Genomic DNA, 26,685 nt, shown 5'->3' on the forward strand with positions numbered 1-26,685 from the left:
TAAGTTGTCCCTATTCCAGAATCTGCTCAGGATCAAGTTAGAGAAATTCAACTTTCACCACCCTTTCTGCCGGCTGTGTTCCACTGGGTTGCTAGGTCATGATAAGCACACGAAGGCTTATACCCAGAACAAACTTAGTTGGTCTCTAAGATGCTACTGGACAATTTTTTTACTTATCTCATTTGGTAATTTGGTTTTCCATTTGGTAATATTTCCATTTGGTAATTAAGCTTGTATGGATAATTCTGAACAGAACTAATTGCAAATTGTTTGCCTGATCCACAGGAATATCAGTGTGCCACCCACAAATCCCCCAATCAAAAGTACCCCTGCGGCTGAAGCAAGATCTGTCTAGCTCCCAATGGCAATCTGAAGCCTGCTTTTGCCCAGTTTGCACTTTTAAAAGTTAAAATCTCCAAACCAAACAACAAAACTCTTTCCTCCCCACACACATTAGATAACAACTGAACCAGAAACAACAGGCAGCAAACACAACCCTAAATAATCTATTAAATTAAATGGGGAATTCAAGCGGATTTAGGATGGCAGCCTAAAATGCTAGATTCCTTCATTGCTGTAAACCAGCAGCTCCCACGTCTGCCCCAAGCAACCCGGAAGTGAGTCCTGTGTGCGTGAATCTATCCCTTACAAGTCTATGTTGGAGGCACGCCCTCTGCGCTATGTCTCCCATCGCTCCCCCTGGTGCTGACGTCATTAGCAAGCGCCCACTCTCCGTCTCCTTACATCCGCTTCCGGCACCGAGAGAGCGACCGAGGTCTTCTAGTCGAGAAGAGGCGGCGACATGGCGACGGCGGCAGCGGTCGTGCTCGGAAAGGCCTCCCGGCAGCTGGTGGCTCCAACTCCGCGGGCCGGGCTGAAGCGGCTCCTCTCGGCGGCAGCGGCGTCGGGCCACGGCGAGGCCGGGTCCAGTAAGTGGGGCCTGTGATCGGGTGACCTTGCGGGGAAGAGGGCGGTCCTGCCGGCGCCGCCAAGAAGGAGAGCGGGCGGGGGGGGCGAACAAAGGAAGCTGCCTTGTGCCGAGCCAGGTCCCTGGTCCATTTGGCTTGGTACTGTCTACACGTACTGGCAGCTCTCCTGGGTTCCAGGCTGAGAATCTATTCCCAACCTTATGCAGAGAGCTAGTTACAAAGCAGAGACATCACCTTGCCAACAAAGGCCCGTATAGTAAAAGCTATGGTTTTCCCAGTAGTGATGTATGGAGGTGAGAGCTGGACCATAAAGAAGGCTGATCGTCGAATAATTGATGCTTTTGAATTATGATGCTGGAGGAGACTCTTGAGAGTCCCATGGACTGCAAGAAGAACAAACCTCTCCATTCTGAAGGAAATCAGACCTGAGTGCTCACTGGAAGGACAGATCGTGAAGCTGAGGCTCCAAGACTTTGGCCACCTCATGAGAAGAGAAGACTCCCTGGAAAAGACCCTGATGTTGGGAAAGATGGAGGGCACAAGGAGAAGGATGAGATGAGGATGAGATGGTTGGATAGTGTTCTCAAAGCTACCAGCATGAGTTTGACCAAACTGCGGAAGGCAGTGGAAGACAGGAGGGTCTGGCGTGCTCTGGTCCATGGGGTCACGAAGAGTCGGACACGACTAAACGACTAAACAACAACAAAGCCGTGTTGGTCTGCCATAGTCGAAACAAAATATTTTTTTTAAAAAAAATTATTTCCAGTAGCAGCATAGAGACCAGCTAAGTTAGTTATTCCTTCCAGTAGCATCTTAGAGACCAACTAAGTTAGTTATTGGCATGAGCTCTCGTGTACCTGCTTCCCCAAAATGATCATAGGAAGCTGCCTTATACTGAGTCGGGCCATTGGTCCATCTAGCCAAGCATTGCCTACACGGACTGGCAGCATCTCTCCAGGGTTTCAAGAAGGGAGTCTTTCCCAGCCATATCTGGAGATAGGATTCAATCCTTATCTGGGATGGAACCTAGGACCTTTTGTATGTAAAGCTGTTGCCCTGCCACTGGCCTATGTTCTTTCTGGTGGCCGCTAAATAGGGCCTCCAAGGTCAGAAGCAGTCTACCAGTTGCTTGGTGCTGGCAACGGAGAAGGACTGCTATTGTGATTCGCTGCTCCCTGTAGGAGGCAGGGGAGAGCTGAGTTGGCAGAGTTAACGGGCTGCAGGAATCAAGAGCATTGGCTGGCTTCACGGTTTTCCCCAGAAATGTGATTTTTGCATAGTGGAGACACACACACACACACACACTGATTTGCGATATTTTGCCAGGTCAGAAATTATGAAACCGATATCACAATATGGACTTCAAACCACTTTTGGATTATATATTGATATATCGTGCAGCCCTAGCTGCTAGATCAGACCAAAGGCCCACCCTGCCCAGCAACATCTGGAGGGCACAAGGTTGAGGAGCCTGGTTTAGGCAAGTCAGTGAAGGATAAGGCTATTAATGACTACTAGCTCTGGTTGCTCTTCCCCAGTATTGGAGGCAATATAGCTCTGAATAATTATTGCTGGGGGTGAGCATTCTACTCTGGTCCTGCTTTCGGGCTTCCCAGAGAAATCTAGTTGGTTGCTTTGATAACACAATGCCCGTGATCTAATTCAACTGGGTTCTTCTTACATTCATACTCTAAAAAGAGCACAATTTAAGCTGAGGTTCTTTTATTTTTCCTTACTCCCCACCCCCGCCAACCATAAGTGCCTGCAAACTGTTCTGAAACACACTGCTTAAGTTATTGGCCAGTTGAGAGGAGGGATCCCATTATAAAGAAGCTGACATTCAGGGATTAATTTTATCAGTCCTGTGCTCTTTTTTCCCTTTGCAAAAAAACAGGGCAACCAATCAGTTTCTGCTTGTGTGTGAATTCTTTCCATTAGCTCGCATGTGGAAGATCCTGTCCTTCGTGGTTGCTTTGCCTGGAGTTGCTGTGTGTATGCTGAACTGCTACCTGAAGTCTCAGCAAGAACATGAAAGGCCAGAGTTCATTCCTTATGCCCATCTGCGCCTCCGGACCAAGGTATTGGACTCAAACCTGTCCACAAGCAAGTCTTGTTCTTTATTTATTTGGACCACTTAACAAGGAGATGGCACCAAACTGGATGATGATGCCTTAAGAGGTTTCCAAATCAATGCAGTTTGGAAAGGTTCAGCCCTCCCATCTGGATGCAAAGCTGCATCCCGTGGAATCTAAACATGCTATTCCCCCGCCTTGGGATCCATCATGCCAGATAGGTTGATGATGAGATCTCAAGAGGCAAGCCACTTTCCAAAATTATATAGTAGAGAAAGGTAGTAAATGTTAGTGCAAAAGCTGTATTTCATTAAAAAAAAGTAGCTGAAAAAATGGCAATGTTAAAGATCAACTTAAAAAGCAAATACAGACTGTTTCTCCCCCCCCCCCCAAAAAAACCCCCTGCATTGTTTGATTCTGTCTGCTAGGTCTTCTTGCACCCAGCTCTGGCCAGTTGATCTTGGGGTGCCCAATGAAAAATGAAGTGGATCCCACCAGCCTGAGATGTGCCCTGCCCTTCACCCCATAGCCAGTGCCATTTTAGTCCCACTTTATTTTATTTTGTTATCTATCTTTTATTTTACACTGAAACATTTTTAAAGTGCATTTGAAATATATGTGTGTTTTGTTTTTTCTAAATGTCCCAATAGCTACTAAAATGGCCCTGTTGGGTCATTGCCTGGGGCCCACCCACGTGACTTTGTCCCAGCCACTGGTCTGAACGGAACAGGGTGGGATGTACATACCTAAAGATAAAGAGCTCTAATTTCCATCATGGCTGCTTTAGTTGAGATTCCTGCATTGCAGGAGGTTGGGCTAAAAAGATGACCCTGAGACTCTTTCAGCTCCATGATTCTATGAATCTACAATTCTATACAGTTGTCATTTTAAGCCTTTAGTTTAACTCGGTTGTCCCTAACCTGAGGCCCTCCAGACGGTCTAATGACCATGGCTAAGAGGAATCTTCTAGGAGGGGCTCCCAAGCTCTGGGATAGGTTACCATGTTCAGTGTAGCCAATTCAGGGAGTGGTGTTGACTGAAAGAGCCGTTATCTTTTATAATTTAGTGTCAGCTCTGTCTTCTGTCTCTCGGTTTTGCTGGTAGTTTGTATTTAATTGTAATCTGCTTTGAGTCACCGGTAACTCTGAAACTACTGTTTCCAAGTTGTCCCTGCTCTGTAGCAGTGACTTCTGATCTAGCCTCCTGTTTGGTGCCAATTAATGCTTTTCAAGCATCATTTTCAGAATAATTGCTTTTTTAAATAATCTACTGCGCCTTTTTCATTTATAAGCTGTTATAAGTAGTTGAATTCCTGCTTTGTAGCTTGCTAAAAACTTTAATCTCTTCTTTCTATAGCCCTTCCCATGGGGTGATGGGAACCATACTTTCTTCCACAACCCCCATGTTAACGCTCTGCCAACTGGCTATGAAGATGACCATTAAGCAATTGCATCATGCCAGCCATGTGGACCATTTAAGGTAGCTGGACCAAGACCCACGTTGGGACCAGCAGTGCTCTCCATTCCTTATACTATGAAATGATGAAGTTCTGACCTCTAGCAGAATGTATTGTTCCAGAGGTCACATTAAAAAGAAAACACTTTCAACCAAGTTTTTCTGTGATTTTTCTTAACTATCCTGGGGAAGCTACAATTTTGGTTTAAGACAACTTGAACAGCAGTGGGGAAATGGGAACATGAACCACTGTATGGTTTCCTTATATTCTTTCATGTTTGAGCAGATTATGTTATGAAATGAAGTGATAAATTTTCTCTGTATTGTGCACAGGGATGAGAAAAGCAGAGAACAGTCACATTTGTTGCTTGCATTCTGATTCTTAACCACTGTATTTCTTATGCGTTAGTTTAGATTAAAATTTTCATGGAAGTAAATATTATTTTTGCAACCCAAAACACATTCTTATCCAGCTTATGTTAGGGGAGGGCTAGTACCTCCGGTGAAGGAGCCCAGGGTTCTCCTAATGGTGGGTTTATGCACTAATCACAACCTCCAATACTGAGGAGGGCTACATACTTAAAAGATTATTTGACTAAATGAATTGGTAATTATTGGAATTTTACATAGTGCTCTATATACATACCTATTAAGACAGACCAGTAGCTCTGTTGCTGCTGCGTTGGCTGAGATAAGAGATTTGCCTGAGGCCATACCTATTAAGACAGACCAGTAGCTCTGTTGCAGCTGCGTTGACTGAGGTGGAGATTTGTCTCAGGCCATTGAACTGAATGGATGGCAGAGGCAGGCAAGACCTGAGCTCTGACATTCACAGCTGGTATCTTAGCTACTTATACAGCAAGTATCTTCCCTAGTTCAGGGAAGAGCACCAGTGGTGTAAGCTGTCCACAAGCTGTCCACCTATGATAGTCCGAAGCAGTGCTACACAAAGTAAAAGGCCACTACAGTTTTATTTTTTTATTCTTGTTTAATTGTTATTGCACACAGCAGAATGCATACAGCTGATTCATCATATCAGAAGGCACTTTCTGTTGCAAGAACATTTCCAACACTGACAACAGGGCTGCAAGAAGTTGGTTGTAGAATTCTCTGTGGGGTTGTGCAGGTGACCCAACTATTGAATTCAGTCCTTTTAATATGAAACAAACTGCATTTTTCTCTTTAAAAATGCTGCTGGTTTGGGAAAAATTAAAATAAATGCAGATTTAATAGATGGGGTTGAGAAGCCCATTTGCTATGCCCCTAAAGTCCATTAACAATGTGCATGTGGGGGGGTGTCTACACTTCTTATTAATCTTATACTGAAATCCTTTTGCTTAAGAAACTAGACTTGTCAAGGTTGTAAGAGATGGGTGTCAGGCCATCACATAACAAACTTAAAAAAGCTTCACATACAGAGCTGTCCGTTTCCTGGTTTTGAGGAGTTTCAATCCAGCTGCCTCTGAACGAACACCGATGCATTTTAGCTACTATGGTAAGATTGTATGACACTAGATGCTTGTTGATATCAGCTACCAACTTGTTTCAATTCTAGATTTCCTCCTACAGGTTTATAAATCAGGCAACAAGTTAAAACAATGCTGGCTCATTTTAATAACTTGACTTTGGCCAAGTGAAATGGAGACCCACCTTTTACACATCCATCTTATGCTGTAGACAGATTTCAAGTTTTTGAGGTCAATCCCAACAACACTGTGCTGAAGTTGAAACCTTTCCTCCCTTTGGTAAATAGAAAGCATTGTACCCTTTAAACTTCTACATCTGGCCTGGGCTTCTTGGAATAGCTGAACAAACAGACACAGAACGAGGCCAACTTCCTCAGAGGCACAGTATTTCTCCAGCAGTATTTCACTGAATATGGTATCCTTTAACGTTAGGTTTCACTTACAGCCAAAGTGGAATTCTCTGCTACCACTAGAAGTGGAATTGACAAACAGAAAGTAAAATCCCAACAGAACACATTGATTATTGTATGAGATTGACCCTGACATTCATTTTAACAGTTGCAGTTAAGATTTACATAAATAAAAACAACTGGTTGATCAAAAACCAGGCATGAATTTTTTCCCAACTCCTTTGTTAGAAATACATTCAGTTGTAAATCAGGAGAATCCCATTCTGCACATGATAAAGCCCACAATACGTCAGTAGATATAAAGCTTGCTACTAGATTAATGAGGCAGATGTTACTGCTCATGGGCTGAACAGTCCTTGAATTTCTCCATCCCCATGGACAACATAGCTAGAGTCCTTGTCCAGCAGCCAACTAGATTTAGCATGCCGGTGCGGGTTCAGAATATTTTTTTCTGTGACCATCATGGTCAAGAAGAGTTTTCCGACTTCCCTTTGCTGGGGCCCATGAATTCCAGTCCTTCAATGGGGATGTCTTTCTCCTTAATAGCTTTCTGGAAGAAGCAAAAAGGCAAGCATATTTTAATATTTACAAATATGGTCTAAAAAGTAACCAAATTATTAAAAAACACACACACAAAGTGCTGAATTCAGCATTCTCTGCCCACTAGTGCAAGGGTGATAATTAATGCTCCACAACAGAGAAATCCAGTGCAACAGCTGTGCTAGCTGAAACTTGTTGCATGGCAGATACATTACCAACCACCTACCATATTTCTCGCCCTATAGGACGCACTTTTTCCCCTCCAAAAATGAAGGGGCGAATGCAGGCTTTTGCTGAAGCCTGGAGAGCGAGAGGGGTCGGTGCGCACCGGCCCCTCTCGCTCTCCAGGCTTCGGGAAGATATCCCCAAGCCTTGGGAGCCCGCGGGAGTTCCCGCCAGGCTCCCTAGGCTTGTGGAGAGCTGCCTGCATCCCGAAGCCTGGGGCACACTGAGCTCAGCACGCCCCATGGCTTCCGGAGAGCTGCCTGCATCCCTGCAGATAGCAGCCTGTTTTGGGGCCTGGGGAAGCTCGGGCTTCCCCAGCCCCGCGCCTGGGGGGAAATAATTTTTTCTTCTTTATTTCCCCCCCCAAAAAACTAGGTGTGCCCTATGGGGCGAAAAATACGGTAATTTTGCATTCTCAAGTTCAACAGTGATCCACTGCTGCAAAACATTTCACCAGTGATACTAGTATACTTATAAGTGACCTTAACTTAGAACTACATCTGATAAAGCCCCCAAATTCCGTATTATGCTTAGGACAGTGGTTTCCCTATTTGTACAGAGAGAATTGCAAAATTTGGGGGTAGAGGCAAAATTGTTCCCTGTGTCTGAAGCTCCTTCCTAAAATTGTGTACACATTCCTAAAATGTCTCCGGATACATTCTGAGGGCACATGCAGGTCTGGGTGTGATCAGTGCCTGGAGGAGAGAATGTCTAGCACCTAAATGTGCACCACCGTGGGAGACATGGAGGAAGAAAAGTGGAATATAAAGAAATTTGCAAAGTATTTGCAAACGCATTCCTCATGCCTGGCTATTGTCTATGCTGGATTGTAAGCTTCCCGAGGTCAGGGATCCATCCACAGAACATTAAAAGCAAAAATATGGTAATAGCACTGTATAAACAGCAACAACTACCACAAACAGCATTAAAGTGAGGACATATACTATTATAGCAATTGCTGTAATGACTATAACTTTCTCGTTCCCTTGCAAGACACCCACACAAACATGTTATTGCGGGGATTACCTATTACATTATTGCTTGTGTAAAAGCAAAACACAAAATGGCACTCGGGGAAAAAACAAAAAGTTGTTCTCCTATAGTTCAACCTCTTTCCCTGCCAAAAAACCATAGGCTGCCACCCCTGTCATAAACTATGCTACCCAGATTGTGTGGGCAGAGAGCCAGTGTGGTGTAGCGGTAGTCTCGTAATCTGGGGAACCGGGTTCGCGTCTCCGCTCCTCCACCTGCAGCTGCTGGGTGACCTTGGGCCAGTCACACTTCTTTGAAGTCTCTCAGCCCCACTCACCTCACAGAGTGTTTGTTGTGGGGGAGGAAGGGAAAGGAGAATGTTAGCCGCTTTGAGACTCCTGAAGGGGAGTGAAAGGCAGGATATCAAATCCAAACTCTTCTTCTTCTTGTGACTCCTACACTGCAGGGGGTTGGAGTAGATGACCCTCGGGGTTCCTTCCAACTCTACAATTCTATGATTGTGACTTCCAGAGTTTTGTGTGATGTATGCATGTTGATCAGTTCTGCCTCCACCAACCAGTTGTTCTATTAGGGTCTGGGGGAGGGGGTAAGTGTACAATTATTGCAGCCTGAGCCTCTCACTAGAAGTTCCAGGGACTGATTTTGAGACCTGGTGAATATGTTGCCCTTTACTCAACCCTTCCTCTAAGGATCACAAAGCAGTGTACCCAACTCTCCTCCTCCCCCATTCCCCCACAATAATCCTGAGGGTGAGAGGTAGCAACTGGCCCAAGGAGCTTAATGACCAAATAGGGAATTTTGAACTTGGATCAACCCAGCCCTAGTCCAACCTAGATTGCGCTACTCTAGTGCCCTCCAGATGTTTTGGACTATAATTCTCATAAGCCCCAGTCACTTTACTTAATTGTCTCAATAGAAAAAATGTGTATTTAGACACAGGGGAAAAAAAGATTAGAATCATATACCACAGAATGTGGAACTCGTAAAACATAGCCTCCAGAAGTCCTGGACCACAACTCCCATCAGCACTAGACAACAGTCCATAGTGCTGGGTTTTTTATTTTAAAATTTGCATTTCTACCCCACCTATTTCTCGAAGGAGCTCAAAGTGGTGCGCAGAATTCTCCCCTTCCTCATTTTGATCCACACAGCAACCCTATGAGATCGGTTAGGCTGAGAGGGAGTGACTGGCCTCAAGGTACATCCAATGACCTTCCTGACCCAATGGGGATTTGAACCTTGTTCTCCCAGGTCCTGGTAGTCTGATTTGCTAACCACTAAACCACGCTGACTCTCAGATTTGTTAAGAGACCACCGAATTCCCTTTCTGGAACGACAATTCCCAGAATGGCTTCACCATCACAGGGGACTCTGGGAATGGCAGCTACATGAGGCAAGCAGAAGCATCTCCTAACAGCCCGCAGCACCCTGAACATACTGAGGTTTCTAGAGTTCTGAGCTGTGACCATCACAGTGTTATTGCAGCTTTTAAGCGGTTCAGATATGTGTTTTGAGAGCTGGCTAGGCGTTATGTTCAAGAGTGCTGGACTCATAGCTGACAACTTTTCGCTTTTTTTAAGGGAAATTTCCTTATTCCGAATAGGATTCCTCGCAAGAAAAAGGAAAAGTTGACAGCTATGGCTGGACTGGACCATCGAGCTTACTTGGGTGACTCTGAGGAAGTCCCAGCCTCGCAACCTCACCCAGAGGATTAAATGAGATTGGGGGGAGGCGACTATGTTCCAGCTCCTTAGAGGAAATAAAGTGAGACAGAAAGGCAAGAAATAGCGCTTTAAACGCGAGGTGCAGATGCAGCCGAAGCCTGAAGCGCAAGCCCCGCCGCCCCGACCTCTGCATGCGCTCAGAGGTGCCCTCCCTTGCCTGGACGCAGAGCTGGTAGCGCTTGAAGAGTTGGGCGCAGGGGTCCCCGCTGCCGTCGCCGCCCTCGCCCTTCAGGAACTTCTCGGCGAACCAGCGGTTGAAGCACTGGTCGTACTCCCGCTTCATCTCCGTGCAGGCCTCGCCGACGCTGTTCATGGCGACCGCAGCACCGACCCTCCAAGCGCGAACCCGGAAGTAAGCGTGACTTCCGCCTTTGGCGCACGGAAGCGGGGTTACGTGCCGACGCGCTTCTGGAGCGCCGGGCCAGAGGAAGGCATGTGGGCTCGGCGGCTCGCCCGTGTTTTCCGTGCGGGGTTTTGCTCCCAGGCTGGAGTTCCTGAAGGGGGTCTCCCCGCGCCGCCTAGGGAAGCAGGGGCTCCCCGGGTGAGTAAAAGGCCCGGCGGCGCCTAAGCAGAGCTTGTCCCCAGAAATACGAGGAAGTGACATAGGAGAGAGTGCTTCTGAGCGTGTGTAGAGGTCTTATAAAAACAAAAACCAGCAGTCACTGGTGGGTTCTTGGACATCTAGCCTAAGGGCTCTCAAATTGTAGTGATGACAGTGATGCATGAATTACATTTGTTGGCCACCTTTCCTCCAAGGAGCTCAAGGTGATTTACAAGGTTCTTCCTACAGTATTTCATATAATTATTATGCAGCCATGGCTCAGTGACTATAGCAGCTGCATTGCATACAGAACAGTTCGACCACCAATGGCATCTCCAGTTAGGGCTGGGTAAGACTCTTTGTCTGAAACCCTAGAGAGTCATTGCCTGTCAGTGTAAGCAATACTGAGCTAGACGGACCAAAGGTGTGTGAAGCCGCTTCCTATGTTCCACGTACATCAGAGGGTGGAATACCTCAGGCCCTGGGGCTGATTGCGGGCTTCTGGATCTATCAGGTCCTCAAGATTCTGCCCATGTCATGCCTCTCACAGGCTCTGCTCGAGTGCCTTTTCTGGCTGGAATATGTCATTGAACTGTGATCATGCCTCTTCCTTACCTGGATGGAGGATCAGATCAGAAGAATCAGCATCAGACATTAGCCATAGCAATAAAATAAAATGTACTGAAGATAGAGGTAAAAGCTTAACTATACAAAATACATTTTGTATTACATCAATAATAAAATAATAGATCTTATTCTAATTGCCCCTGCTAAAAACCTAGCAGTTTTTGCTGTCAGCAGAACCTGGGTGGAGGGTGTGTGTATACATCATAACCTATGGCTTGTGCATGGTTGGAATATACCCTTACTTTCCTTCCAGTAGGATTTATGTTCTCTGATATTCACTGTTTATATAAGGTAAATGCTGTCCTCTGTTCCAATTATTACTGAATTCAGGAAAGTTTGGCTTGTTTAAGTATTTCAGCTGTGTGGGTTTTAACAAGTTTATGCAATCGATACTGGAGTTCCAAACATGTATACGTACTTGGAAGCAACAGAAAGAGCAGCAAGTATATAAAGCCAAGAGAAACTGCAATACAAATTTCCTTCCAAATGTTATTTTTAAAGAAAAAAAATGGATTTTCAGAAAGAAACAGATGTGATTCTGTACAAGTTGCTTTATGTTATCATTTACTGAGGACCTCTTTGCAGGATCTAATTGCATTACTTTTCCTCTTCCAGAATAAAAAAGTAACTTTGGAATTGCTTGATCACCTGGAGCGCCTGGCACTTGTCGATTTCCGCAATCAGGAAGGTGTGGAGCGTTTGGAAAAAGCCATTGAATTTGCTGAAAAACTCCATGCAGTTAATACAGATGGAGTAGAGCCGATGGATTCAGTACTGGAAGACAGGTAAGTATCAGGACCACTTGCATATCAGCTCTTAAAATTTTTCCTATTGGTCCAGCAGGGAAAGTCTTGAATTCTTCTGAAATTGGTACAGGATATTCCTGGGCTGTTTTTGTAAGAGTCTGTGAACACTTATTACTCATCATCATAACCAGAGAGTAAATAAACATCAGAGAAAGCATGTGTAGAAGATAGCCCATAAGGCTTGCTGCCACAAATCATGTTGATTGCTTTTGAAGTAAAGAATAACACTTGAATCCTTGGGGGAGGTCAGGTAGTGTAACCTGATCCTTAGGTGACAAGCATTGTGGTAAACTGCTTCAATTCTGTATTTATGCCGACTACCTCCACGATGTTGAATAATTACTTGTTCTCCTCAGATATCTGTACCTCAGGGAAGATGAAGTCACAGAAGGCAACTGTGCAGAGGAGCTACTGGAGAAAGCCAAGGAGACCGTTGAAGACTATTTTGTAGCTCCACCAGGTATTATCTTGCATCAGATATGCAGTCAAGGCTTTGCTGTCGTTTTGACATTTCTAGACCTCTTCCAAGTTTAAGAGCATGTGTTAGACAGAGTTTATTAACAATCACATCCTAACTAATTTTAGTTAAATAATGACAATCTCCAATTCAGCTAATGTACAAGAGAGATTAAGAGCAAGTCTGTCTTTTAACGTGGGGTCCTCCAAGCAACCCTGAATTATGCAAATAAACAGTTGAATTTGCACAGCTTTTGATGTCCTGCACAGTAATTTTGCTAGTACAGTTGTACCTCGGGTTACAGACTCCACTAACCCAGAAATAGTACCTTGGGTTAAGAACTTTGCTTCAGGATGAGAACAGAAATTGTGCGGTGGTGGTGCAGTGGCAGCAGCGGGAAGCCCCATTAGCTAAAGTGGTACCTCAGGTTACGAACAGTTTCAGGTTAAGAACGGACCTCCAGAACAAATTAAGTTCTTAACCTGAGGTACCACTGTACGTGATTTGAATAAGCAACTGTGCAGGGTAGTAGTGTCCCCTAGCCATTGTGGGAAACTTACTCAGAAACCCTTCTACTTTTTGTAGATTTACAATGCCTTGCTTACATCCCAAGCACAGTTTCGCCAACACAAGGACTAGATTTTAAAGCTGAGATTCCCAGGAAGCAGAACTCTGCATGCAGTATCTTATTGTTCTGTCTCCACCACCATCCCAGGCATGCATACTGTACACACCTAATTGTGGAATTACCAAGAAACAGAGTTGCTCCGATAACCCCTAAAGAAGCATTAGTCAGCCCATTTTGCTTAACCATCAGTAACTGAGGTATACATCAGTTTCTCACCCCTTGCCTTTTCCTGTAAGACCTATTGCAGTCGTTAAGAGTCGTCAACAGGCTCATCTCAGCTATCTGCCAATCATCCATTCCCACCACCCTTCTGAGTAATACCCCTCCCCACCTTCTCACTATATAGAAGGATCTGGCAACTTCTGTTTCAGTGTATCTGAAGAAGTGTGCATGCACACGAAAGCTCATACCAAGAACTAACTTAGTTGGTCTTTAAGGTGCTACTGGAAGGAATTTTTTTATTTTGACTATGGCAGACCAACACGGCTACCTATCTGTAACTGAGGCATACATGTTCACCACTGCTAGTTTTACTATGTATTAGATGGTACAAACATTTACTCTGGGTGTAAGAGAGAATGGCTTACGCTGTCAAAAGCAAACCTATACTAACAAGCACTTAATTCCAGCCAATTTTATTCTTTGTGTTAGGTAACATCCCTTTACCAGAGCTTGAAAATAGAAGGAGTTTTCCGTGGAAAGAAGAGTCCTAGGCTCTACATCAGATGCCACAATAGACTTCTTCAGCAGCCAGCATCTACTCCATGAAGCTGCATGCAGGATAAACCTTCACCACACCCCTTGTGCAACTTGACCTTTCTCTCTGAAATGACTGCTTTTCTGTACTGCTTAGGCCTAAGTTATTATTGACTCGGGCATTTTTAAAGTGTGTATACAATCCAACAATGAGGGCAACAATCCAACCCAGAGTTAAGTGTCCTTAAACCTGCTTATTTCAATTGGCTTTGGATGTACCCAACACCATTTTTAGTTATGGCCAAAAGATTTTCACAACCATAACCCTTTCGCCTGTTCAAAAACAAAACACCCAAAACCAAACTTTCTACTTCTAAAGGGGAAATGGTTTTAGAAAAATGATCGAGAAACCAGATAGCAGAATGTAGCAGATTTCTGAGCTCTGTATATTGAAAGGAGAGTGATCACAGCAAGGACTGATGTGTCATTGTCCAGTGTTCTGTGTCTGGATAAGCAGACTGACATATTTGGGGGAGCAGAATCTCAAAGCTATCCAGCTGTCAAAGGTGCCCAAGGATGGAGTGGTTGTCTGTGATGCGCTGAATGATACGAGATGAAAGAGGGGAGACACAGACTTCTGGCAGTTTCTTCCTATCCAGCCCAAGAGAGATTATGGGTTAGCTCACACCTCTCAAAACGTGGGAGGAGTATAGGTGTGATATTTAATGGTACCATAGATTCAGGGAACAAGTTGTATCAACAGATAGTTATACGCATAAAGGAATCACTATTTTAAAAAACCATACACATAAAAACATGTGAGAAGTAGACAACAGGCAACAGTAGACAATAGGATATATGTTTTCCTGGAAACATATGGCAGACCTTTGGAACAAGCATGTTGCTCAGTGGTAGTTGTGATACTATTCTAACAGAATGTTGCTGTAGAGTTAATTTATGAGATGGGCTCATGGTTGGGTACTTACAAAACCTATGAGAGCAGACTAGTAATATTTGGCTCAGAAGGGGAATCAAAAGGCACTGAAGCACATTATCCTCAACTATGCAGTATTTGTCATTTTCATATTGGCATATGAATTTCTGCTTCAGAAAAGGAAACTAGTTTTCAAGATACTGTTGAGCTGTATGTAATAAATAATTTGCTGATCTGAAGTGCATTTCCTCATCAATTTGACCTGTTTATGTATAACATATGCAGTCTGACCTTTTATTTATATAGAAATCCATGGACACCGGTAAAGGTAAAGGGACCCCTGACCATTTGGTCTAGTCATGACCGACTCTGGGGTTGCGGCGCTCATCTCGCTTTACTGGCTGAGGGAGCCGGCGTACAGCTTCTGGGTCATGTGGCCAGCATGACTAAGCCACTTCTGGTGAACCAGAGCAGCGAACGGAAACGCTGGTTACCTTCCGACCAGAGCGGTACCTATTTATCTACTTGCACTTTGACGTGCTTTCAAACTGCTAAGTGGGCAGGAGCTGGGACCAAGCAACGGGAGCTCACCCCGTCGCGGGGATTCGAACCACCAATCTTCTGATCGGCAAGTCCTAGGTTCTGTGGTTTAACCCACAGCGCCACCCGCATCCCATGGACACCAGTAGCACAACTCTATTGTATGCATGGATTGGATTGCAGCCTTAACATGATACAGCACACTTAATAGTTTAACTTAGCTCCAAACCTGAGGTTAGGCCTTCTTTACAGCTGTTACAAGGCTTAACAAATATTATCCAGGCCAGCACTTAAATAAATTATCACATAATCAGAGAATGCTTTCTCTGTGGTTGCAGGCAAGATAGAAAAGTCAGCCTCTAAGCATGCAATAGTGTCTTTGCCAGGAAGCCCTCTAGGCTTGAGGCAAATACAACTTCATAGGCATGAAATGGAACATCTCTTGTTTTACATGTCAACTACTACAAAACATTAATTTCAAAGGTTTACAAGTCAAGTAGCAATGGGGCTTTAATACAGCTTTATTAACTGAATTTATGTTCCACCCTTCCTCTCAAAGGAGCAAATGCTTGCATTGCATTTTGATTTTATGTATTTTGTATGTATTTTATATTTCATGTGAACTGCCCTGAGACCTTCGGGTATAGGATGGTAAAGAAATGAAATTAATAATAATTGGGCAGATTTAGTAGTTGGCTAGATGCACAGGAAATACCCCTCTGTGTTTGTTAAGTCTTTGGCCAGAGAAGGAACCTATCCCATTAGTTGTGCGCTCTGGTGCTGTGCTTCCTATTCCAGCAGCCCCTTCACTAATTCTGCTGCCTTGCCTGTTATCTTTCTTTGATGTTGCCTCATAATAATTTTATTCTTTATACCCTGCCCATCTGGTTTCCCCAGCCACTCTGGGCGGCTTGCAACACATATAAAAACATAGGAAAACATCACACATTAAAAACTTCCCAATACAGAGTTGCCTTTAGAAGTCTTCTAGAAGCTGTGTTGTTCTTTATCTCAACATCTGATGGGAGGGTGTTCCACAGGGAGGGCACCACTGCTGAGAAGGCCCTCTACCCAATTCCCTGTAACTTTGCTTCTCAGTGAGGGAATTGCCAGAAGGTCCTTATAGCTGGACGAGGCTGTTTAGGGCTTTGTAGATCATCACCTTGTGCTCAGAAACGTACTGGGGGTCATGAAGTTACAGAGGCCTCTAGAAAAGGCCCTTAAAACTGGGACTTCATAACCAATTTATGTCATGTGCATTTGGCATGTGAAGTACTACGAGGTCTGTTCTTCCAGTTGTGGACAGTCACTGCTATTCCATACTGGAGCTTGACTGAATGCACCTGTGCTGTATTTTTCTGCTCCACCCATCTCCCCAATTTTTCTAATCTGGCAGGTGCACACGTACTTCTGTAGCTTTTTTGTGGTGGGAGGGAGAGAAAACCCAGAAAGTGCTCGAGAGCAAATGTTATCAGCTTTAGCTATGTTTTACAAAGGGCAAAACAGAAGATTGTGGGCTTTTCATAGGGACAATTGTAGTTTTTAAAATTTTAATTAATACTCTGGTGTTTTGCAAGAGTGATATTTACTTGACATGTAACAGAGAAGTATAAGAGGTGCTCTGCTATAAAGTTCTATTGGTTTTATTTAAAAATCCAATGTGTGCAATTGCAATTTGGGTCTCCAAGATAGTTCCACATGTGTCCTCTGCTGAAATGGTTTCAGACATGCCTACTGCATGTGGCAGTCAGTGGAAATAGGCAGGCTCATGTCATTTTTGCTGCCAGAAATGAAACAGCTAGGCTACATTCAGATGAGGAGCAAACGGAAGTAGGGGTGTGGCAATCGGGAACATTCACTAGAGAATAACAGATGTGACAAACTCCCCCCACATGCCGCAAGCACGTTTCCACTCCAGTGGTCACTGTGGATGATTAATGGGTTATTTTCACTTATCAGTTTTTATCCGGATTGTTTGTGAACACGTATGGGCTGGCATTTTTATGAAAACAATGTGTAGATGCTGCAAAAAAATAAAATGTGTAAGCAACACCAATTCCACAATGCACTCCCCATCTGAAAGCACTCAGGGTTATTATATCTGAGCAACTTTTAAATTATATTACTGTAGTGTAAATATTCTGTTGATCCCCCCCCCCACTACAATACCCGGTTTGACCAGTAGGCTTTGATAAACCCAGGAACAGAAAGGAATTTAAAAGCTGTATTTTACACCAGCTTCCCACCTGCACAAAAAGACAGTCACCCACTGATGAGTTACAGAAACATTTAAGTATATTTCAAAACAACACAACAGGCTGAGCCATACAGGTTGCTCCACTGCTTTACAGCACCTTCCTGCAGACAACCATTAACGCATACTAGTTCTCAAGCTCATATCCCTTCGTTCAGAAGGAGAAACAAAAACAATGTACATTTTCCAAACAAAAGAAGTTCAAGTGGCAATGTTTTATAGTATTTCATTACCGACACTTCCCTAGTAAAAACTGTAAGTCATAAAAAAAGATTTTATTGAATAAGAAAGGGGGGGGGACAAGGCTTCCTACGAAAGACTATATCCATCCATTTTGGAATGTAAACTCTGAGCAGAAATAAAGAGCTCAGTTCACATTTTTAGAAGTCCCTGTTGGGTGCAATCAGTATGGCCTGAAGGGAGAAGAGTAGCGTGGCGATCCCCTGCTTTGGTATGGAGAATCGCGACTCCTTGAACCAGAACGGGAGCGCGAGTAGCCATAGCTGATGCTTCTTTCAGGACAAACTCTGATATAGGATGTTTCACCCTGGAATTTAAAACAGAGAAAACCCAAACATTGGCATAACATCCTGTGGTCAACGTTATGAATGAATGAATGCCAAAAATGAAGATCAGGAACCAATGCACAAGTGGCTCGAGGCTGGAGACAGCTTTTTTTCCATATATATGTAAGTAGGAGTCCATCTACTGCTGCTGCCTTGGGCCAGCTCTGATCTGGCCCTTGAGGGTCTACAGACGATGGGCATGTGTTACATAACAGCTAGTACGGTGCAGGTATTAGTAAGGCAAACACAGCCATGTTCTGTCCTCATCTAACTAAGAAGGGTGAAGATGTCGATAGTTTCCAACTTTTAACTGCCAGAGGGAAAGAGATGTAATCTAGTGGAGTCCTTCAGCATAGTTGGGAGATGCCTTGGTGAACTGTCTCACCATCTCATCTTAATTTAATTGTATCTCAGCAGCTCAGGTTCTGAAGGGAAATCCCACAGCAAGCAGCCTCCAGCTGTGACAGAGGGGGTGGTTGCAGCAGATGGAAGGTGGTTGCAAGAGAGGTAGCAATGCCCCAAGACTGGGGGAAAAAACTGGTTTATGGCAGAGACATCATGAGACCACCATAGGAAGAGGTTCCATGCATAGGTGGGGATGACTGCTATTGTAACCACTATGGTTACTCATCAGCATCTCTGGGGAGAAGCGTTGCAGTTTGTGAATGCAAGCTCTGGCTGCCAAGGCAAAGATGAGCTAAGCTTATTCAACAGCCAACCACTAGCAATCTCTGTTCATCTCTTGGTCTGTTAAAGGGAGAATGGCAAAGCAAGTCAACTCGACTTACCTAGAAGAAGACAGAGGCAAGTAAATCCAAATGCTTATTTTTTTTCCATGTAACTTAGGAATGAACCCCAGAAAACCTGGCCTTGGCTGTCAGGGCTCACACCACGCCATCATGGGGCAGGTTTCACAAGGCCTTGACCACTCTTTTAAGCTGGATTCCTAACATGCTACAAGGATTACTATTAGCCACCAATTCCGAGACTATTGCTAGACTGTGCCCCCGGAGCCTCTTGAGAGCATCACAACAGGACACGTTAACGCATGTTCCTCCATGACTGGCACAACGCACATGCTCTTCACCCACAGGCAGGGACCCACCTCATGAGATCGGAATTTGGTGTCATCCAGTTTACGCAGTGCGTATTCCATGTCTTCCTTGCGGAGAAACTCAACCACCCCCATTCCATCTTTCTGTACATCTGCATAACATACATCACCAGCTTCACGCATATGATCCTTCAGGTCCTGCCAGCTGCCTGATGGAGGAAGCCCTGAGCAGTGAGAACACAAAACATAAGAGACTACGTAAAGAGATGGCACTTGCGGCTTAGGCTGGGCCGGAAAAAGCTGCACACCCTGGAATGGTCCCTCCAGTGGGTCTGAGTCTCCATCCACCACTTCCACAGACTTCCTGCTTATTAAGGATCCAAAGAACAGCAGTTAAGTTCCATTCCTGAGTAGATGAGCCTTTCATTGTCAGCAAGGTGGTCCCCTAGGTAGGATTCAGAGTTCTGGGCTTTGAAAGGAATCCTCCTCCTGTTGGTCCAAGGTAAACTTAACATCACCCCTAACTCTGCCTGGGCAGCTTGTACTCCACATACGACTTAAGTTACTCAGGATCAGATTCCCATCCAAGAATGATAGTCCCCTTCTAACAGTATGAGTTTTGATTCCAATTTGGGTCCTTGGGCAGCGAAGCAAGGATACCTGTGTTTAACTATCAGCATGAACCTTAAGTAAAGGCAAAGGTAAGTGGCTCCCCTGTTCCACATCGCATTCTGGAGACACTAGAACACTGCTGCTCCTAGCAGTTTTCAAGAACGCTTCACAATACTCTCTAGCAATGCACGTTCTCCCATTCATGCCAAACGTCAAAGAGATTCCTCCAGATATCCTCCCTGCCCTCCCAGGCTTCTGTGGTTCTGGGGTTCAACACTTTTGTTTTCGGGTCCTGATGCAAAGCTGAAGAGATTGCAATTCAGTAGTTTCCTCACAGGGAGCAATCACATTTTTAGCCAGGATGCCACAGTACCATGCAGAGAAGCACCAAGATAGGTCACTGTACTTTATTTAAGCAGTACATGGGAATAAACATGTTTTTTTTAAAAGGAGATTTGTTTTAAGTGGACCATTCCATAAAACTGGTCAGGGAGTGCTGAGTTTTCTCCAGAGATTTGATCGCCATGGCAAAATCTCCAAAATACATCCACTTCTCTCCAGTAAGAGGTATTTTTCACCTGTCTCTCCCAACTCACTAAACAAGACACCTACTCCAGATATGGCAAGGTTCCTCTGAGGGATCCACAAGGTTATTAACTGAGGGATCTAATTCAGGTTATTTTCTCTCATAATAAGCAGAAATACTGCGCAGCAGCAGCAGCTCAGGCAGCTCTTTAATGCTCATATTTTTGTCTCAGAGAATCATTTGCTTTTAGGAGACCCAGTCCTCCTGGCCCTGCACACTACAAGGATCTTCTTCTTTCCCTTCACCCTCCCAGTTGCCCATTTCCAAGTCCATTGAGTTCATGCCTGCCTACAGGTGGAGATGAGATTTATCTTTTGCTCACCATTCATTCACGAAGTTGAACTCCAAAAGCAAATTAAAATAGGCTTCCTCCGTTAATTGAACCAGAAAGCTGTCTTCTCCTCTTGCAGCTCTGAAAAAACTCCTTCACAGGAACAGTTTTCTTATTAAAGAAGAAACCCTGTATTATGGAAGCAAGGTGCTCCTTCTCCCCAATATACCAAAACATGTAGCATGACATCAGGATGGCTCCCAGCCAGTATGAAGTATGGAAGGCAACATACCTGAAACAAGGACTCGGAATTCAGAACGCCGTGAAGGAGGGCCATTCCTCCCACGAGGCCCCCCACCAAAGCCTCCACCCCGTCCTCTGGAAGGTTTGGGAAACTCAACACGAAGGCGACAGTGACCATAATCATAGCCATTCCTCCCATAAACTGCATCTTCTGCATCTCTGTGAACAAATAATATATGCATGAATTTAGCATTGCCCAGACAGAACAGGAAAGGTACGAAAACAAGAGAAGAGTCTTTTAGCACCTTACTGACTAACACATTTTGTTGCTCCTTAAGGTACAAAGAGATACTTTGCTGTATTTGTTGAAATAGATTAACCCTCTGGAAAATGAGTACTCCTAGGAACTATTGTACTTTGAAACTTAAATATAGAAATATTTAGATTTTTCCCACTTTTTCCAGCCTACTATAAGTGGAGAGGTTCCCAGTTTCTAAGCTGGAAGATGTTAGGACTTGACATTTATGAACGATAAAGTTGTTTCTAGCTTTGGAGAAAAGTCACAGGATGAAACATACTGACTGGACACAGTATTCACCATCAGGACGCAAAATGTTGCAAACAAGAAAAAGAATTCTGAACATTCATGCCTTACACTTACAACAACAGTTAGCATAACATAGCACCAGGGAGTTCCTATTTATTTTCCGAACACCAATTACTCTGCTGACTTTCTAGTCTCCCTGGAGTAAAATCAAGAAGGTGGCAATCAGGTTAAAAAACATTAGTGCCCAAGGCACCTTTGCTCCAGCTGTTTCAAAAAGCCATTGTCAGTTACGCAAAGAAGGCTACTTTCAAGAGATACAACAAAATGAAGAAGTTTCTCTGTATGCTTATGAGCAACAAGAATTCCACCAGCAGACTACTTTCTACAGATCAATTAGCAATGTGCCAAACACTACTTTGGGAACCCCTGCAGCCTGCTTCTTTATGCCAGCATATTTTTTGTAGTTAATCTTCATCCCTGATGTGGTAACCCAAAAAAGCCCTTCACTACACCACTTAAGGGGTCGTGGGTGTGACTTATGTGTAACTGGACTAATTTCTGATGCAGTCCAATCCTCCATTCCTCAGATTTAGGATTAATGGTCTGTTGTCAGTCATATATGCTGTGGTGTTGAGCTACGCATTGCATAGACGTCTATATTTGAAGAAAATGACTAAGACATACTAACAAGAATTTGCCAGAATCAGAACAGTACATATTTGTAAAGCAGATTTAATATATACATGATCAACAGTTCTGCAAAAATGAAGGAAACACCCCTTTCCATAGGATTTAATGATGTCTTAAAATATTATATATTGCATTTTGTTGTTATATTTAATGTGAACCACATTGTGAAGATTTTTATTCTTGAAAAGCAGTACAAAAATTAATGAATTAAAAATTAATTCATAAACATAAAGGCTCTGTTCCAGGATTTGTCAAGAAAGAAAGAAAGAAAGAAAGGAAGGCAGGAAGGAGACTGGCAACCTACTAAAGATGCAGTGGTCTTTACATCATCTAGATCTCTGACTATATACAGTGGTACCTCGGGTTACATATGCTTCAGGTTACAGACTCCGCTAACCCAGAAACAGTACCTCGGGTTAAGAACTTTGCTTCAGGATTAGAACAGAAATCGTGCAGCAGCGGCGCAGTGGCTGCAGGAGGCGCCATTAGCTAAAGTGGTGCTTCAGGTTAAGAACAGTTTCAGGTTAAGACCAGACCTCCAGAACGAATTAAGTACTTAACCCGAGATACCACTGTAATATTAACAGCAGATGAGCCATTCCACAGTCCATTTTACTACTCCCCCCCCCCGAATAATCATTTATGAATTGGGAAAAGGCACCATCTTATCCTCCATCTTGTTTCTGTGCGTGTTTTTAAATATAATTTATATATATATATATATCACCTTGAATTAGGCAGGATTTGTATCCTGAAAGGCAGAATATAAATAAACTGAACCCAAGGTGTGGTTTGAAGCAGAGGTGGGGAAACTGTGGCTCCTCCACTGCTGTTTGTTACTGGACAGTCCCAGTTGCAAGCCCCAGCAGCCAAGGATGGTGGGAGTTGTAGTCCAACAACATCTGGAGGGCCACAGTTCCCCACCCCTAAACTAGTGGCTGGTATTCTTGCAAAGAATATTGGTCTAGGTGCATCTGATCCACCTATGTTCTGGAAGGGTTATACCTCAGAGGCAGAACACCCAATTTGTACGCAGAGGATCCCTAGTTCAATCCTTGATATATCCAGTACTGTATGTCCTGTCTGAATCCCTGGAGAGCTGCTGCCAATCTACACAGGCCAGGGCTGAGAAACCTTTTTCACATCAAGAGCCACATACCCTGCTGAACAACTTTTCATGCGTCAAATGCAAAAGCAGACACGCAGCGAGTTACCTTCTAACAGTTGGCCATCTCTACACAAACTAGTCCAACAACATGGGGTTTGGTGAAGGTTGTAGGTTGCATTGGATACAATACAGGGTCTGCTCATTGCCTAGATGGGAGGCTGCCTGAGAAAACACTACCAGGTGTATAGGGCGGTATATAAATTCCAATAATAATAGTAATAATAATAATAATAATAATAATAATAATAATAATAATAATGTTTGCCACCTTGGCTTCCATTAAGGAAGCGAGGTGGGAAATAAACATAATACATTTCATATAGATTATTTTAGGATTATAGGCAACTGAGTTCTACTTAGGGAAAGCCCATTGAAACTGATGGACCCAATGCTAATCACGCCTATCAATTTTAATGGATTGTATCCATTGTCAAACTCAATAGCAGACCCACTGAAACTGATGGACCCCATACAAGTTATGTCTGTTAATTTTAATGGGTTGCATCTTATCTTAGTGCTACTCAATAATAGCAGACCCATTGAAATTAATGGACTCTAGGGCAGCCTTATTTTTGTAACTAAATTGTTTTAAGCTGTTTTTAATACTGTTTCAATTGCTGGAACCTTAGGGGGAAGGGTGGGTAATGACAACGTGATTCGGTATTTGAATGGCTGGTATTAGTAATTATAAATTGGTACTGTTATTATGAGGCTATTATTGAAAACTAATAAAAATTATTATCATAAAGAAGATAATGTGACACTGTAAGGCAATGTTTATTTTTATTTGTGTAGCCGAAACCATTCCAAAACAAAACATCTATCAATTTCAGCGAATCATATCCAATGTCAATCCTACTCAACAGTACTCGAGACCTGCTGAAATTAACTATCTTGAGCTCATCCATTTTAACGGGTCTACTCTCTGGAGCATGGCAAATGCTGGATAGCAACCCCCTTATATCATTAATATAAATAATAATAATCTGAAAACCGTCTGGGTGGGTGGATGCAGGTGGGTTTGATTCCCTCCCCCTCTTTCTTTTTCCTTTCTCCTCCTGTGAAGAGGCTGCATCCTAATGCTTTAATGTTATATCTTAATCTTTTAAATTGTATTTTAATCAACTTGTTTTTATTATTGGTTGCTAGCCGCCCTGAGCCTGGTCTTGGCTGGGGAGGGCGGGGTATAAATAAAAAAAATTATTATTATTATTATTATAGCAGAAAGCCAGCATGTGACGTGCTAAAAAGAACCAAATAAAAATAAATTTTAAAAAGGCGGGAAAGAAGGAGGAGGAGAAGGGGGTGAGGCGGGGCTTGCACCTCACCCTGCCAGCAAGATGGAGAGCCCCACATTCACAAAATGCCAAAAATTGGGGTTGGGGGGCTCCTCTTCCTCCTCCCCCCACCCTCCAGGCATGCTTGGGAACCCCCCATTCCCAAATTTGAGAGATTATTGGGGGGGTTCTCTACATCTCCCGCCTGAGGGAACCCGGGAACCCACCCGCCCCGCTCCCCGTCACCCACCGGGGGTCCTCGAAGCGGACGAAGGCGAAGGGGGCGAGCCCGCGCTTGCTCTTCAGCTCGATGTCGCGGATGCGGCCGTACTTGTAGAAAAGCTCCTCCAGGTCCTTCTCGCGCACGTCGGCCGGCAGGTTGCCCACGTAGATGCGGCCGTCGCCGCCGCCGCCGCTCCCGCCTCCCCGGCCGCCCCCTCCGGACATGCCGGCCCCGCCGCCTCCGTAGTCCATCATATCCCGGCCCCAGCCCCCAGACATCCTTCCGAGTCCCTCACAGGCCGCTGCAAACGCCTCCGGGGCCTAGAGCCAGCCAGCCAAGTCAGTCAGGCGATTCGGCCTCGGCCGCCGCCCCCTCAGGCCTTCACACGCCGCAAGGAGCAACGTGACGGAGGACAAAAAATGAGGAGCGGGGGGAAACCGCAGCTTAAAGGGGAGGAGGAGAGAGAGGCAACGCGCCACCGAGAAGAGATGGGGAAGTGGGGTGGGGGGGGGAAGGAACGGCTCCTATGCAAACCCTCACTCCGAGGGAGGGAGGGGGGAGCACGAAAGAGCCACCGGATGCGCATGCGGCGGCGGCTGCAGTTTGCGCATGCTCGGGTTTCTGTGGGCCAAGGGTGCCTCCAGCGGGGCGGGCGGGGATATTTGAGCGGATGCGCGCAGTTCAATAGCGTGATGCCACTTGTGAGGGCTTCAGCACCAAGGGATCCTGGGAAGTGTAGTTTGTTAAAGGTGCTGGAAGCTGTTAAGAAATAACCATCGATGCCAGACTGGCTGCAGCTCTTGAGAGTTCGCTGGAAAGAGAAGGATTGGCAGTTAAACCTCTCTGAAATTGTAGCTTCAGGAAAGGGAATATAGGGATACAGTGGTACTTCGGATTACATACGCTTCAGGTTACATACACTTCAGGTTACAGACTCCGCTAACACAGAAATAGTACCTCGGGTTAAGAACTTTGCTTCAGGATGAGAACAGAAATTGTGCTCCGGTGACGTGTTAGCAGCTGGAGGCCCCATTAGTTAAAGTGGTTATTCAGGTTAAGAACAGTTTCAGGATAAGAACAGACCTCCAGAACGAATATAATAATAATAATAATTTATACCCCGCCCATCTGGCTGGGTTTCCCCAGCCATTCTGGGCGACTTCCAATAAAACACTAAAATACAATAACCTATTAAACATTAAAAGCTTCCCTAAACAGGGCTGCCTTAACCCGAGGTACCATTGTATTGTGGGCATCCTCTGTCTCGAGAGTGCGCCTCTGGGGATAGCAGCACCAAAGTTACCTCCAGGCACAAGCTCGGGCAGTCTCCCGCCTCGCTGATGTGGTCTAAAGGAAGTCAGAGCAATATGTTTCAGCACCTTTAACAAACTACACTTCCCAGGATTCTTTGGGGGAAGCCATGACTTCTTAAAAGCGGTATCACAGTACCTTCCTGTGCATGGAAAGCCAGCTTAACTATCACACTTGGTGTCTGCATTGTCCATCACTGATTTTGTTATGTACTGAAGTTCTCATCCTGGGCCAGCAGGGGGGTACTGTAGATAGTTTTCACTCAGGTCCACATATGCAAATAAGGAATTGAAAGTGATGTTCAGTGATTGGATAGTTACAGAAAGTTGTTACTGTTGCCTTGTAGTTGAGCTTTATATAAGCAGGTTGGCTGAACCCTTCAGTTCAGTTCAGGCCTGTGAGTAAACAAGAGCTGTTTGAAGAATTGCTGTGTTGTCTGATATGTTCACCCACAACTTAACAGATTTATTACTGGACTTCTGTCTTCCTTTCTGCCCACCCATCAGCAAAACCACATTAAGGAAAAGGCTGTTTCAGTGGGAGACATAGGAACAGCTGTCCAAACATTCGGGCCTGAGCTTTTGAGTTTTATTTTCCTCTTCCCTCCTTGCTCTTTTTCTCGTGTGTTGTATTTTTGTTTTTTTATTAGAATGTAAGCCTGCAGGTAGATAGTGTCTTGTCTTTATTTCATGTAAGCCGCTCTGGGAGCCTTTTGGGGCTGAAAACTGGGGTACAAATACTCTAAATAAAAAAATAAAATAAAAAGGCAAGCCTGTAGTGCATGCACGCACGCGCCCCTTTGGGGCCTAGTGTGTTGCACATTTCCAAGAAGGATGCCTG

The 26,685-nt window shown here is 44.5% G+C and overlaps 3 protein-coding genes and 1 long non-coding RNA gene across 4 annotated transcripts; 2 read left to right on the top strand and 2 right to left on the bottom strand.

The window, feature by feature from the left end:
- The first annotated feature begins 718 nt into the window (after nt 1-718).
- COX6A1 (cytochrome c oxidase subunit 6A1) lies at nt 719-4,608 on the top strand. Its single transcript, XM_083478965.1, has 3 exons — nt 719-929; nt 2,868-3,007; nt 4,358-4,608. Exons 1-3 carry the CDS (start codon nt 803-805, stop codon nt 4,442-4,444), a joined length of 354 nt encoding a protein of 117 aa, XP_083335091.1. The 5' UTR covers nt 719-802; the 3' UTR covers nt 4,445-4,608.
- On the top strand, nt 1,021-2,709 carry LOC310695042. The gene is made up of 2 exons (XR_014519887.1): nt 1,021-2,413; nt 2,448-2,709. It is a non-coding gene; the product is annotated as an uncharacterized lncRNA (long non-coding RNA).
- Nucleotides 4,609-5,424: 816 nt separating the features above from the next.
- On the bottom strand, nt 5,425-11,599 carry TRIAP1 (TP53 regulated inhibitor of apoptosis 1). Its single transcript, XM_083478971.1, has 2 exons — nt 9,972-11,599; nt 5,425-6,882 (listed from the first exon to the last, which is right to left on the bottom strand). Exons 1-2 carry the CDS (start codon nt 10,416-10,418, stop codon nt 6,799-6,801), a joined length of 531 nt encoding a protein of 176 aa, XP_083335097.1. The 5' UTR covers nt 10,419-11,599; the 3' UTR covers nt 5,425-6,798.
- Nucleotides 11,600-17,316: 5,717 nt separating this feature from the next.
- SRSF9 (serine and arginine rich splicing factor 9) lies at nt 17,317-25,138 on the bottom strand. The gene is made up of 4 exons (XM_083478899.1): nt 24,562-25,138; nt 20,679-20,848; nt 18,969-19,141; nt 17,317-17,844 (listed from the first exon to the last, which is right to left on the bottom strand). The coding sequence occupies exons 1-4, from the start codon at nt 24,810-24,812 to the stop codon at nt 17,701-17,703; spliced, it is 738 nt and encodes a 245-aa protein (XP_083335025.1). The 5' UTR covers nt 24,813-25,138; the 3' UTR covers nt 17,317-17,700.
- Nucleotides 25,139-26,685: the final 1,547 nt, after the last annotated feature.

This window comes from Podarcis liolepis (genome assembly GCF_965112155.1).
Source record: "Podarcis liolepis genome assembly, chromosome: 15".
NCBI lineage: Eukaryota > Metazoa > Chordata > Lepidosauria > Squamata > Lacertidae > Podarcis > Podarcis liolepis.